Genomic DNA, 14291 nt, shown 5'->3' with positions numbered 1-14291 from the left:
CCATGGTGAACCCCACATCACCCTGGAGCACTCCACATCGACATGGTACATTCTGCATCACCCTACATCACCTCACATCACTCTGGTGCACCCCACATTGCTCTGCATCACCCTGGCACACCCATCATTGTTGTGGTGCACCCCACATCATCCTCATGCACCACACACTGCCATGGGGCACCTGACCTCACCCCACATCACCCTGAAGCACCCTGAGACAGCTGCAGAACACCCTGTAGCATCTTCCTGCACCCCACATCACCCTGATGCACCCACATTGCCATGGACATCCTGCATCCCCCTGCATCCCCCTGAAGCCCCCTGAATTGCTCTCATACACCCCATATAACCTTCATGCACCCCACAGTGCCATGGTGCACCCTGCACCACCCCACATCATCCTGCAGCACCCCACACGCCCCTGAAGCACCCTGCATCTCCCTGCACCACCCATCATTGCTGTGGTGCACCCCACATCCCACTGATGCACCCCCCCACCACAGTGCACCCAGCACCACCCTACATCCCCCTAAAGCACCCTGGTACTGCTGCAGAGCCCCCTGCAGCACCCTGATGCCCACCACATTGCCACAGTGCACCCCTTGGCACACCCCACATCACACTGGTGCACCCCATGTCGTCAAAGGACACCCAGCACTGCCATGGGGCACCCCACATCACCATCGTGCATCCTGAGACAGCTGCAGAGCACCTCGCAGCACCCTCATGCACCCCACATTGCCTTGGTGCACCCAGCACCACTATGGCACACCCCAAATTGCCACAGTGCCCCTTGTGTCACCCCACATCGTCCCAAAGCACCCCACATCACCTTGCAGGACCCCCACATTGCCATGGGGCACCCTGCATCCCCCCCAGTGCACCCTGGTGCACCCATCACTGCTGAAGTGCATCCCACGCTGCACCCCACAGGGCCACAGTGCACCCAGCACTGCCATGCTGCACCCTGCAGCCCACTGAAGCACCCCACACCTCTCTGAAGCCCCTGTGATGCTCTCATACACGCTGCATGACCCTCCTGCACCCCACATCACTCCACATCACCCTGCATCACCCCACATCACCACTCTGCACCCCTCTGTATCCCCCTGCCCTGCTGCCCCCTGTATCACCCCACTGCACCCCATTACCTACAGCATAACATGCCTTTAGCCCCCCAGAGGGTTTGTCACCTCAAAATTGCAGCTTACCAAGGAAAGGGGGATTCCCTGCCCTGCAGGATGTGCTGAGCCAGGGCAAACCCCACAGAATCCCAGAATATGCTGAGCTGGGAGGGACCCCCAAGGACCATCAGTCCAACCCTCAGCCCTGCACAGGCCCAGCCCCAAGAGTCACCTCCTGTGCCCCAGAGGATCATCCAAACCCTCCTGGAGCTCTGGCAGCCTTGGGGCTGTGCCCACTGCCCTGGGGAGCCTGGGCAGTGCCCAACTACCCTCTGGGGGAAGAACCTTTCCCTGGGATCCAACCTGAGCCTGCCCTGACCCAGCTCCAGCCATTCCCTGGCTGCTGTCCCTGGTCCCCCCAGAGCAGAGCTCAGTCCCTGCCCCTCCTCTGCCCCTGCCCACAGAGTTGGAACTGCAGTGAGGTCTCCCCTCAGTCCCCTCTTCTCCAGTTGAACACACCAAGTGCCCTCAGTGTCCTCACGTGGCTTCCAATCAAGGTCCTTTCCCATCATCGCTCCCCTGACCTGCAGCAGCCCCCCAAAGCCCCCAAAATCGAGTGCTCAGGGGGGGCCCAGGCCCAGGTCCCGGCTCACCCGCAGCTTGTGCTCCTTCCTGTTGACGATGACGGCCGTGATCTGCTGGTCCATGAAGATGAGGATGGTGACCAGGAGGGCAGGGAGGGCACTGGCCAGGTAAACCCACCAGGGGTTCTTCCCAAAGGGGAAAACGAACCACCCTCGGTCCACACGGGTGGGCTGGGAGAGAACAGAGGGGGTTTGGACCAGATGGGGACAAACCAGAGTGGGACAAACCACTGACATTTTGGGAAGCCCCACATCACCCCACCACCCATCCCAGATCCATCCCTGAATCCACCTTTGCACCCAAACCGTCCCCAGCATCCCCATCAACACCAAATTCTGCCCCTGGGACTCCCCACATCACCCACACCAAAACCCTGGATGGGGGAAGAGAAATTGGGGAAGAGAAATTCTTCTGGAATGAGGTTTCCTTGCTTGTTTTTTTTTTACCTTAAAATCAGTAGGCACTTGGAGCTTTGGGGTGTTGAGTCCAAAAAGCACATCCAGCCCCACAAACATTAGTATGGACATAAAGATAGAGAAATCACTAATGAGTTTACGGAGCTGCCGGGAGGGAGAGAGAGAGAAAAGGGAGGAAAAACAACAAGAAAGGGGAGGAAAGAAAGCCACAGAATTAGAATATTCCTTAGAAAAGACAAAGTAGCTTTTAAGAAGATGCCAGAACACTGCAGGAGATGTGTTTTTCCCTAAAAATTAGTGAGGAGCTGGAAAGAGAGAGTGGAAGAGGTGAGGGGTCTCCCCATTTTGGCCAAACCTTGATGATATTGGGAATGTGGAGTTTGGGGGTGTCCAGTCCAAAACAGGCATCCACTCCACAGAAAATCAGGATGGAGAAGACATTGGAAAAATCAGCAATGAAAGCCCTGACCTGGAGGCGAGACAGGGAAATGGGGGTGGAAAGGGTAATTAATGGGATGGAGAGGAAAATGAATGGGAAGGAGGAGTTTGCTCCTGCTTTGGTGTCTTTCCCTGGGGTTTTCCAACTCCACTCATGCAGGGATAACCCACAAAACTCCAGGTTTTCCTCCCCTTTCATCACAAGGGTTATTCAGCATGTGAGAGCCAGATTATAGAATCGTGGAATCATGGAATGGTTTAGATTGGATGGGATATTAAAGATCATCCAGTCCCACCCCCTGCCGTGGGCATGGACAACTTCCATAGCCCAGGTTGCTCCAAGCCCCGTCCAACCTGGGCTTGGACACTTCCAGGGATGGGGCAGCCACAGCTTCTCTGGGAATTCCATCCCAGCCCCTCATCACCCTCACAGGGGGGAATTCCTTCCCAATATCCCATCGTTTGGGAGTGCACCTGCACTCTCAGCTTGGTGACAACCCCTTCATTTGTGTCACTGATGAAGTTCTGAAATCATTCTGGTCCCACACGGACACCACTGGTCACTGGTATCCATGGGGACTCTGAGCTGTTGACCACTTCCCTCTGGATGTGACCATCCAACCCATTCCTTATCCTTTATCTTTTAATCTAAAACACCATTAAAATCTGCCTCCAACGGGAAGGATATTCTGGGGCACTCTTTTGAAGGCTTTACAGAAGTCCATATAAAACTGGCTAAAAGCTCCAGGAGATTCCAATTCCTTCCAACACCTCTAAAAACATGGATTTATTTTCCCAGAGTTCCTCGCATCCAACAAAAAGGCCGACAGCTTCCATTTTATCTCTTTTTTTGGAAAAGTGGATGAAAAAAACCCCGGTGCTTTCCTTACCTTGGTGGGGAAATAACGACTGAACTTGAACTTCTTCAGGGTCAAGGTCATGGAGTAGGTCCCGAAGAAGAGGATGAAGGACATGAGGGCCAAGTCGGGCACGAATTTGCAGGATTTTCCCACTAAGCTGCCGCCGTATTTGAGACATTCCTTCTTGCTGAGCTGAGTCCAGTCCAGAGCTGTGAGGTTAATAGCATTGGACTGGGGAGAAAGCCCAAAAAGGCAAAATTAACATCTGATGGAACTGCAGCGTGTGGAGATAGGGGGAATTCCCCACCAAATGGAGCAAAATTAGTACTTTTAGCAACTTCAGCTTGCAAGGAAAGGGGGATTTCGTGGCCAAACGCCTAAAATTAGTATTTTAAGGAATCCCAGTGTGCAAGGAAAGGGGCATTTCATTGTAAAAAAGGCAAAATTAGCATTTTTAGCAGTTGCAGAATGGAAGGAGAGGGGTAATTTGTGGCCAGACCCCCAAAATTAGTCCTTTAAGTGATTGAAGTGTGCAAGAAAAGGGGGATTTCCTGGTCAAACCCCCAAAATTAGGAATTTAAGTAATCCCAGCATGCAAGGAAAGGGGCATTTCCCAGGGCTGCTGCCACTGGGAGCCCCAAAACCACCGGAAAACCCCAGAGCTGATACAAATTTGGGCAAAAAAAAGTGAGGATTTGGTGCCGCTGAACCCAAATCAACAGAAATCTGAGTTTCCCTCGCTCCAAGCTGGCACAACTCACTCCCTGCGTGCCAAAGTGCCTCAGATCCACCCTCCCTCGTCCCAAAATTCCCGGTGGGATGAGCAAACCCGCTTACCAGAGAAACGTTAGTGGTGTTCGGTGCCACTGGAGCTGAAGCATCGAACAAGGTCGCGTTGGCTGCGGGAAAGGAGTTTGTTATTGAGGTTTTTGGCTAAAATCGAGGCTTTTTTTTTGGCATTCAAACCAGCCGGGATCCGGGAAGCAAAGTGGGGTGGAGGACGTCCTCGCAGGGATCGGCATCCCGAGGGCGGAGCGCGATTTGGGGAGAACCCCCCCCCCAATTTCTAACCCCGCAGCGACTTCTCCCTGATTAATCCCACGCGGCGCTGGAGGACGCGGCTTCTCCCGCGGCGGCTTCTCCCTCCAGGGCTGGCGAGGGCCGGGGTATTTTTGGGAGCTTCCCAGCTCCTAAAACTTCTAAGAGCTTCCCAGGGAAGCCGCCAGCAGAGGGGTGTGGAGCATCCCGACACCCGCGGCTTAAAACTGCGGGGGTAAAGACTGAAAAAGCAGCCTGCTATTTTTGGAGAGGTGGCACCCAATCGATCCCAATTCGCCTCTTTAAATTTGTTTTAGTAGTTTGAAAAAAATATTTTAGGGGTGTTTTGATGTCTCTCACTGCAAAAATCCATCTTTTCCAGCCCCCGGCGCCTTCTCTTCCAGGACTAAAAGCGGCTCCGGGATCTTCGGGGGGTCGCAGCTCCGCGGCTTCAGGAGCGCCCACGTTGTTTCTGGGTGCCCCAAAGAGGGGTCCGGGGCTGCTCTGCCCTCCCCTCTTCCCTCCGGTCCATCCTCTTCCTGTGCCAAGCGGGAATTTCGGCTGCCCCGGACCTGCCGCTCCATCCCCGGCGCCGAGGATTAATGAAGGAGAAGTGATTGCTGGGTTAGAAGCAGAGACCCGGGGGCTGCCAAAACCAGGCTCTGGCAAACCCAGCACTAAAAACATCATTATTATTAATATGATTTTTCCCTCCAGATCCTTTTATTTTTCCAGAAATCGGCCTTATTTGTGCTTTTTACAACTTAAAGGGCAGAACAGCACTGGTGGTATTTAAGAGAGGACCCTCAAGGGCTCTACACAAACCCTTTTAGCAGAGAGAGAAAAGTAAAATACATGGAAAAAAAATAACAACAAAACCCTCACGGGGGAAGAGTATCAAATATTAAAATAGTTTTAATATTTAGAAGGTGATACTCACTTGAGATTGAAATCAGCCCAAATTGATGTGTGCAGCAGAGACAAATATGGGACAAATCAGTTATAATGATCAAAAATCAGAGCTAATTAAAAAAAAAAAGGATGATTAAAAAAAAAAAGGATGGAGGGGGGAATAATAAACAGAATTTCTCATTATCTAGAGGAGTGGAAAATCCAATGTGGAAAATCACTGCTTTGGGCAGCGAGGGCGAGGAATGGGTTGCAAAGAGGTTGGAGGTTTTTGGGGTGCAAATGCCTCTTGGTTGCTCGGGATTTTCTCGGGATGAGGGCTTGGAAAAGGGGGAAACCTCCCTGGAGGCTGAAGGCTTTGCCTTCCTCCTGCCTTAGGCCGAGGCAGCGGGTGCTGCCGGGCAGATTCCGGCACACACGGGTGGATGGTCACGGATCCCATCGGGAATTTCAGCTCCTGGAAATTTCGTTGAGCCTTCGCCCTTCCCACAGGTCAGGTTTGGGGGGTTCATTTGGAAGAAACTGTGTTGGCTCCGGGTGCTCCTCCAGGCTTTCAAATCCCAAGGGACGGCGTCACTCGGCAGGTGGTGGATGAGCAGAAATTGAGTAAAAATACAGAATTAAACCAAACACACGTTATTGCCATCATGGAGGTCAAATGTCTCCTTGGAATGGTATTGGGAGCATGTTGGGTGGAAAGTCTTGGATGCTTTAATTTCTGGGAAGAGCTTCCCCATCACCTTCATTCCTCACCAGTCTTCTCTGTTATTATTTAGACTTTCTAAATCAATTCAGTTCCTCTGAGAGCAGGAGGTCACTGCCCAAAATCTCCACTCCCTTCCAGGTGCTTCCTTCAGGAGCATCCGAGCGGCACAATTTGGATTATGGATCATCCAGGATGTCTATCCAAGAGCAAAACCAGGGGAGCCATTGAAAGACCATCTGCTCAGAGCCCAATGGCCTCTCCTTTTTGAAAAGGAGCAAAAAAACAGGAGAAAACTCAGTCCATTGGGGTTTGCACACCCAACTGGGACATCCCGGGGTGTCCCAGACACTGGAGAGGACAAAACTACTCCAGGTGTTTTCTGGAGAATAAGTTTCCATCAGCGGCAGGTTGGAATGAATGATCTAAAATGTCTTTTTGTTTCCGTATTTCCTTCTTATCCATCCAGGTCTGGCTGCTCCAGGCTGAGATCCTGACTCTTCAGCACCATTCACTCAGTCCCAGAAAGCACCGAAATGTCCATCCATGGGGGACAAGGCTCTTCTTCCATCTTCAAAGTCACCCTCAGAGGAGGATGAGGATGAGGTGTCTCCACTGAACACCATTCACTGTGTCCCAGAAAGCACCAACATGTTGATCCCTGGGGGACAAGGCGCATCTTCCATCTTCAAAATCACCCTCAGAGGAGGATGACGATGAGTCTCTCCCCTTGGCACCATTTGCTGTGTCCCAGAAGGCACCAACATGTTCATCCATGAGGGATAAGGCTCTTCTTCCACCTTCGGAATCCCCCTCAGAGGAGGAGGGTGAGGACAATGTCTCTCCACCACACGCTGACGAGGTTGTTGCCTCTTCCCACGTCCTTGGCCAATGATCCGGTGGGATTTATGCACGACAGGACCCTCCCACCCCGTTCCTGTTCCCTGGCCAGCCCCGAGGAGGAGGTGTACTCACCTGGGTCGGGAGCAATGCACTCGCACTTGTACATGGTCACGTAGTCGGGCTTGAAGTCGGAGTTGATGGGGTAGTACTTGAAGGCCCCAATCATCTTCTTGATGGCATCGTAGATGAAGATGAAGCTGATGAGGGTGGAGAAGCCCTCCTCTGTGAAGCGTGTGATGTACTTTATAATGAAGCTGGCATCGGTGGCCACCAGGATAAGGCACTGTAGGGCCGAGTGCAGCCCAATCCAGAGGCGGAATTCCATGTAGTCGATGCCGTTGCCTCTGAAAATTGGGATAAGGAAAGAGCAACACCATGAGACCACGCCGTGGGCTGGAGGACATCTCCCATCCTGGCATGGATGGTGTGAGAGACTGAAATGTTGTTTAATGCCTTAATCATTGCCAAAATCATGGCAAGACTTTTCGTCAAACTGCAAGGAAGCAACTGTCTGTCTGGGACCACCAAAGCAACCCCCCCTCCCAAACATGCCTCCTGACCAGAATTTGGAGTGTGAGACTTGAGATGAGACTGTTCTCCAATTATCTCAGGTCTAAGGAGAGGTAAACAGGGCTCAGGGAAGAAGAATGTGTCCACAAAGAAAGCTGAACTCAGCATGAGGATCAGCCCTAGCTGGGTTCAGTGGGTGGAGGAGAAGGGTTTTGGGTGTGTGACGGTGAAATCTCTCCACACAAAACAGCACTGCTGAGGGGTAACCCCCTCTCCTGCTCCAGGAAGACCACGTGCACACGGGACATTCATGTGAAAGGCAGCTGAGAAGGGTCATAAACCATAAAAGACCCCCAAAGCGCCCCCCAGACTCATTTCTGAGGCCTCCCACCACCAGGGGACTGCAGGAGATCCAAGTGAGGCAACAAATCCAGAGACTGTTGCAAGAGTCTGTAAAGCTTCCCCCCTCCAGGGGAGGTGCCCGGGATCTCCTGAACGTAAATTAATCCACCGGGCTTTGTGCCTCGTGGGACCTTCGCCACTGAGAAGACCAGAGGAAGAGGACCGTGGGACACCGTCAAGTTCCACAGAGTGGTGACACATTTTCTATTTGTCATAGGTTTGAAAAGAGATGTTGGAATTTCTTCCCTCCCCCAGCTGTTTCTTCTGGGATGGGGGAGTCAGGGAGGGGGTGGTGGGGGACGAGCAGAGCCCACGCACGGGGCAGCGGGACCAGGGATGGGGGGGTGTCTTCTGCAAGAGTGGCTGGGGGGACACGGCTGGGGGATTTTTGATTCGGAGGTTTTTGGGTTTTGTTGGCCAAGCGGATAGAGCAGGGGAGGGGGACCCGGTTTCAGCGGCCTCCTTTTCTTTTCCTGAGAGGAAATATTTTTTCCCCACGGGACAGCTCGTGGAGAATCACAGAATCACAGAATCAGCTGGGTTGGAAGGGACCTCTGAGATCATCAAGTCCAACCCTTGATCCAACCCCGCCGTGGTTCCCAGCCCATGGCACTGATGCCACATCCAGTCTCACCTTAAAAACCTCCAGGGATGGAGAATCCACCCCTTCCCTGGGCAGCCCATTCCAATGGCTGAGCACCCTCTCTGCAAAGAAATTCTTCCTCATCTCCAACCTAACCCTGCCCTGGCACAGCTGAAGCCCGAGCCCTCTTGTCTTGCTGATGGTTGCCTGGGAAAAGAGAGCAACCCCCAGCTGGCTCCCCCCTCCTGTCAGGGAGTTGCAGAGAGTGAGGAGGTCTCCCCTGAGCCTCCTCTTCTCCAGGCTGAACAGCCCCAGCTCCCTCAGCCTCTCCTCACAGCACTTGTGCTCCAGTCCCTTCCCCAGCCTTGTTGCTCTTCTCTGGACCTGCTCCAGCCCCTCAATGTCCTTCCTGAGCTGAGGGCCCAGAACTGGACACAGCACTCAAGGTGAGAACAACTGAGAGAGAGACCAACCCATCTCAGAGTGAGGTGTTCTGCCTTCGCACTGCCTGGGGGAAAAAGGACTCTTTCATTGCTGGTTATGGGCACAGGGGGCTGTGAGCAGCTGTTGAACTACCAGGAGAGTTTCCCCTCCTTCCCCCCAGCCCTGGGTTGCCACGGGTTTCTCCCCCCTACCTGGGGAATTGGGACTTTGTTTTTCTGTTCTGAAAGTTTTTGATTACACCATTTGTTGTTCATTCAGATTTTTGTTAATAAAAGACCGTTCTTTTTCCTTTTCCACACTTCCATCTGAAGTTTCTTAATTTCTAAGTTGCAATCTTGTTAAACTAAGACGCTACTTAATCTCTCTCTGTCTCTCTTTCTTCCCCTCCTTTTCCCCATTTCATTGTATCCGTCTCTGCCTCACTTTTTACTGTTCAGTAAAATCTGTCCTATTGACTTGGGCACATGGTCTCATTTGCACCTTACTTTGAACAGAGGCCCCTCTCCAATAATTTTAATAACTGGATCAATAACACCCAGTTGCCCCTGGGATCACCCAGCACCTACTTGCTGAAGTCGAAGAGCAGCTTCTCGAAGATGAGGATGGGGCCAGTGCTGCTGAGGATGATGAGGGGCTGCCCAGCGAAGAGGCAGAACATGGAGCCTGCCATGGCCGTCCCCAGGAAGCTCTCCATGACACCCTGGGGGTGGAGAAGACCTGGGGTTATGGTGGTGCTGCACCAGTTACATCCCCACGGACACCCCACATGGAGATGGGAATGAAGGACCTTGGCTTGGACATGCGTGGGATGGTTGGGACCATTGTCCCATTGGTTGTCCCACTGAGGTGGATTTTCCCATCCTGAAAGTGTTTCAGGACTGCCAGTCCCACTTGGGGATGAATTTCCAGCCCTGGCATTTGTGCCCTTGGCATGGCACAAGGAGGGGGAAACCCTACCCATCCCATCCCATCCCATCCCATCCCATCCCATCCCATCCCATCCCATCCCATCCCATCCCATCCCATCCCATCCCATCCCATCCCAAAAGTGTTTCAGGACTGCCAGTCCCACTTGGGGATGAATTTCCAATCCTGGCATTAAAGCTTGGCAAGGCACAAGGAGGGGAAACCCCAACCCACTCCAGATTTCTGTTCCCAAGCCAAAGTGACCCCCTTTCCTTGGATTTGACCTGGTAGTTGTCCGTGGCATCCCCCAGCAGGCCCCCGAAGGTGATGGCATTGGTGATGCAGCCCAGGTAGATGAACAGGATGGCAGAGATGGACTGGATATGAAAACCTTCGTAGAAGTCGCTTGGGAACCAGGGGAGCTTCCTCTTGATATCCAAATAAAGGCCACCACAAAACCTGGGGAGACACCACCAAGCACCAGCTGCACGTGACTTCCACCAAAACTGAGCCATAGAACCACGGAATGGGTGGGGCTGGAAGGAACCTAAAGACCATTTAGCTCCATGGTATGGGCAGGGACACCTCCCACTAGACCAGGTTGCTCCAAGCCCCGTCCAGCCTGGTCTGGGACACTCCTGGAGAAGGGGCAGCCACAGCTTCTCTGGGTAGTTGTGAGATATAAATATATATATGCGTATATTAATATATATTTTTATTAATTTATAAATATATATTCTATAATGTATTATATTTATTTATGAATATATTTATTTTTATATATTTTATATATATATAAATTTATATATTCACCCCTCTGTGCCCAAAAGGATTTCCCTCCCCCTGTGACCCCAAAGGATTTCACCCTTATGTGCTCAAAAGTGTTTCACCCATCTCTTCTCCAAAAGGATTTCACCCCTCCATGCCTCAAAAGGATTTCACCCCTTTGTGCCCCCAAAGGATTTCACCTCTCCATGCCCCAAAAGGACTTCACCCCTCTGTGCCCAAAAGGATTTCACCTCTCCATGCCCCAGGAGACCACGGGATGATCCAGCAGGAGATGCTGGTGGGTACCGGCACCTCCAGGAGGTTTTTGGGTGCTGAGTTCTTGCTCACCTGCCTGTCCACGCAAGCTCTTCCCCGATTTCATGAACTTCAGGCATCTCCCCGTCCTCGCTGCCTCCTCCTCCTCCTCCCCCAGCCCCGGCCCCTCCGGCCGTGCCGTTCATCTGCCCCACCTCGTTCAGGGAGAAAACCGATTTCCTGCGGGACAGAGACACTGTATTGGCACCCAAGGCCATGGTGTAGCCCTGCCTGCACCAGAGCTTGGGTTTGGGGTGAGTTTGGGAAGATCAAGAGCTGGATTTGCTCAACGCTGGTGGTTAATGAAGATTTTCATAGAATTATGGAATGGTTTGGTTGGAAGGGACCTTAAAGGGACCTTGTTCCACCCCCTGCCATGGGCAGGAACACCTCCCACTGGGAGCTGTCCTTGTGAAGTGGAAACAGCTCTGGGGGTAAAAATTGCTGAAAATCAGCATTTCTGGAACATTTGCAGAGGTTATTTCTGGGAATGAAGGCAAGCCAAGGTGACACCCTCCAGCATCTCCACAGCAGGAGATACAGGGGTGGTCCAGTGCCACACCTCCCACCCACCTCTTCTCAGCCGAGGGCACTTTTTTGGGTGGCTCAATCCTGATGTTGGGGTCCCACTCTCCGGGTGGCAGGACGATGACTTCATCCAGGAACTCATCTATGCCAGCAATCAGGTCTTCTCTGTCCCGGGCTTTGTAGGCAACGTCACTGAAGAGCTGGGGGTGGGCACAGGAGGGGTGTCAGCCTGGGAGGGGTATCCAGTACCCACACGTCTCACATCACCATGGGATTTCAAAGCTCATTTTTTTGGGGGTGATGGGATGAAAATTGCTTTTTTTTCTGGGTTCTGAGCAAGGGGGTCCCCAAGGAGGGTTGAGTGTGGCATCTACTCACATCATCCACCATGAGAGTCGCGATGGCTCTGCCGATCTCGTTGTAGGATTTGGCTTTTCCCGCGGGGCCGAGGAGGATAAAGAGGAATCTGGGAAGGGGAAGGTGCTGTGTTGGCAACCTTGGGCCACCGTCACCCATGTCATGAGGCCACTCAGTGCTTTGGATGCCAAGGAATTCCACTCACCTGGTGGGCACGGGCACCTCTGTCACCCCTCCCAGCATCGTCGCCTGGAGGAGCCGCACGAAAGCCACAAAGGGCTTCTCCAGGAACTCCACTTCTCCCACCAGAACATTGGAGGCCTCTGCATCCTTGGGGATCTTCTTGATGAACTTGTTCTTCAGCTGATGGAGAGACGAAGGTGGGTTGCCAAAAATTTGGAGTTTCCCGCTCTTTTCCACACCCCCCTGGACTACAAAAGCTCAAACCTCTTTCATCTGGTGGTCCCAGGACTCCCAGAGGTGGGGATTCCAGAGCCACACCCAAGAATAAGCCAGGAAAAATTCATAAAGCTGGATTTCTTCATTACTCAGAAACATCATTAAGCCAAGATAAACTCCAAACCACACCCTCAGGGCTCTGCAGGACAACGAGTTTGGAAAAGGGGCTTTGCTGCTCTGGGGTCTGTGCATGGAAAACTTCATGAAATCCCCCTGTGGAACATCTGAGCCAAAAACCCAGGGGTCCTGGAGCAAGCCAAAATGCATTTTTGCAGTCTGTTTTCAGCCCTGCAGCCCCAGGGTCCCCCAAAATCCTGCACAACACAGAAACACCCCTCGGTGCCCTGTGGCACTGAGGTTTTTGTGGCTCATTCCTCCCCAACCTCATCCTGGGAGCAGGAACAAATAATGGAAGTAGGAAGCCTCATTCATGGATTTATTCCCCGGGTCTCTTCTCCCCTGCAGCTCTTTCATTATGAGTCTAAAAGGGTTCAATACCAACCCAGGCAGGGTGTTATTCTAATCTATATGGCAGCATGAGGGGAGGCATGTGAGCTGGGCAGGAGCTCTCCCCTTCCTAATCTTTTAAATCCAAATGGAAAAAAAAAATCATAATAATAAAGCAACTCCTCCACTGCAGCTTGGAATAAGAGCAGGAGTTAACACTGACCACTAAGCTTCATGTAACACTTAAAAAGTCCCTTTGTAGTGGGTCTAATAGGGCGATTAAACCTAAATGCTTTGCATATTTTGGGATTAACCCTCCAAATCCCATCGCTGGAGGTGATTTTTGGGGTTCCTCGGTGGGCAGCTGGATTGATTCATTTTGGAATGTGCCCTGGAAACCTTCTGCTGCCCTGATGTCATGGCATCCCTGTCCTGTGGCTCCCAGCAACACATGGATTTCCAGCCTTGGCTAAATTGCATCACCCCAGGTAAGGCCAGCAAGGACATCCCTGGGGAAAAGCAAGTTGTTATCCCATATCATCCCCTAAAAACCCACATTGCCAGGAATTTTCCCTTTGGTTTTATGCTGAAATCATGCACAGATAGAAACAAAACAAAGCCCATATAATGAATCAGCTGTTCCCAGATAAAGAGCCTGGGATGGGGACAGGACATCCAGGAAAAGAATGGCACAAAATCTTACTGATCCTACATTGCCAAGCAGGGATCTACCTGCAAACTGCCTGAGCAGCTGGATCTCCTTCCCAGCTCCCTCATGGAAAAGCCCTTGATGTCCTCTCAGCTGAGCTTTGCATTAAGGAACCAAATAGAGGGAAAAACGGAGCCCAGCCCTATTTCCAGACCCTTCTCTCCAGAGCTGAATCCATGTTTGCACGGGATGTGCTTGGATGGGATTTACCCCCTGCAACCTGCCCTTAAACCCAAGTGCTTGGATGGGATTTATCCTCTGCAGTCTGCCCTTACCAAGCAAAGGCTGTTTAGGGATCCCTTCACTCTTCCAAGCACCTTTCCTACCTAAAGATTCTAAGGAATTTTTTTCTCCACCCCAAGGATTTCGAGCTCCTTTGGTGTCCTCGCATATCCCTAATTCCTTGTTGAACTTGCAAGCACAGGTGTGATTTCTGGCACAGCTTCCCCACAAGTTCACAGGGATCAATACAGGCATTGAATTCTCTAATTAGGAACTTGAGTGGATATCGAGCAGGCAAGGCCACACAAGGCTCCCATGGACCTTCCTTAGGTTGGGATGGAACAGTCCCATCATGGGGTTGGATGGCTGGATGGAAACAACCCCATCACAGGAATGGGGCTGGATGGTTGGATGGAAAGAACCCCATGGGATTGGATGGGAACAGTTCCATGGGGTTGGATGGCTGGATGGGAACAATCACATCACGGGGATGAGGTTGGATGGTTGGATGAGAACAACCCCATCATGGGGTTGGATGGTTGAATGGGAACAATCTCATGGGGTTGGATGGTTGGATGGGAACAAGCCCATGGTGGAGATAGGGT

General features: G+C 52.0%; 1 protein-coding gene across 1 annotated transcript in view; it reads right to left on the bottom strand.

Annotated features, from left to right (window-relative positions):
- The window catches only part of SLC4A5 (solute carrier family 4 member 5), a 39762-nt gene that overhangs the window by 10444 nt on the left and 15027 nt on the right, over nt 1–14291 (bottom strand). Inside the window, exons 9-19 of the mRNA XM_027669095.1 lie at nt 12055–12212; nt 11871–11958; nt 11538–11692; nt 10998–11144; nt 10166–10340; nt 9542–9675; nt 7109–7380; nt 4321–4382; nt 3514–3714; nt 2541–2654; nt 1778–1939 (exon numbers count right to left, since the gene is read on the bottom strand). Coding sequence (XP_027524896.1) covers nt 1778–1939; nt 2541–2654; nt 3514–3714; nt 4321–4382; nt 7109–7380; nt 9542–9675; nt 10166–10340; nt 10998–11144; nt 11538–11692; nt 11871–11958; nt 12055–12212 — 1668 coding nt within the window. The remainder of the gene's footprint in view (nt 1–1777; nt 1940–2540; nt 2655–3513; nt 3715–4320; nt 4383–7108; nt 7381–9541; nt 9676–10165; nt 10341–10997; nt 11145–11537; nt 11693–11870; nt 11959–12054; nt 12213–14291) is intronic.

This window comes from Corapipo altera, unplaced genomic scaffold, assembly GCF_003945725.1.
Source record: "Corapipo altera isolate COAL_440 unplaced genomic scaffold, ASM394572v1 61022, whole genome shotgun sequence".
NCBI classification, from domain to species: domain Eukaryota; kingdom Metazoa; phylum Chordata; class Aves; order Passeriformes; family Pipridae; genus Corapipo; species Corapipo altera.
This window is presented reverse-complemented; position numbering and strand designations above follow the sequence as displayed.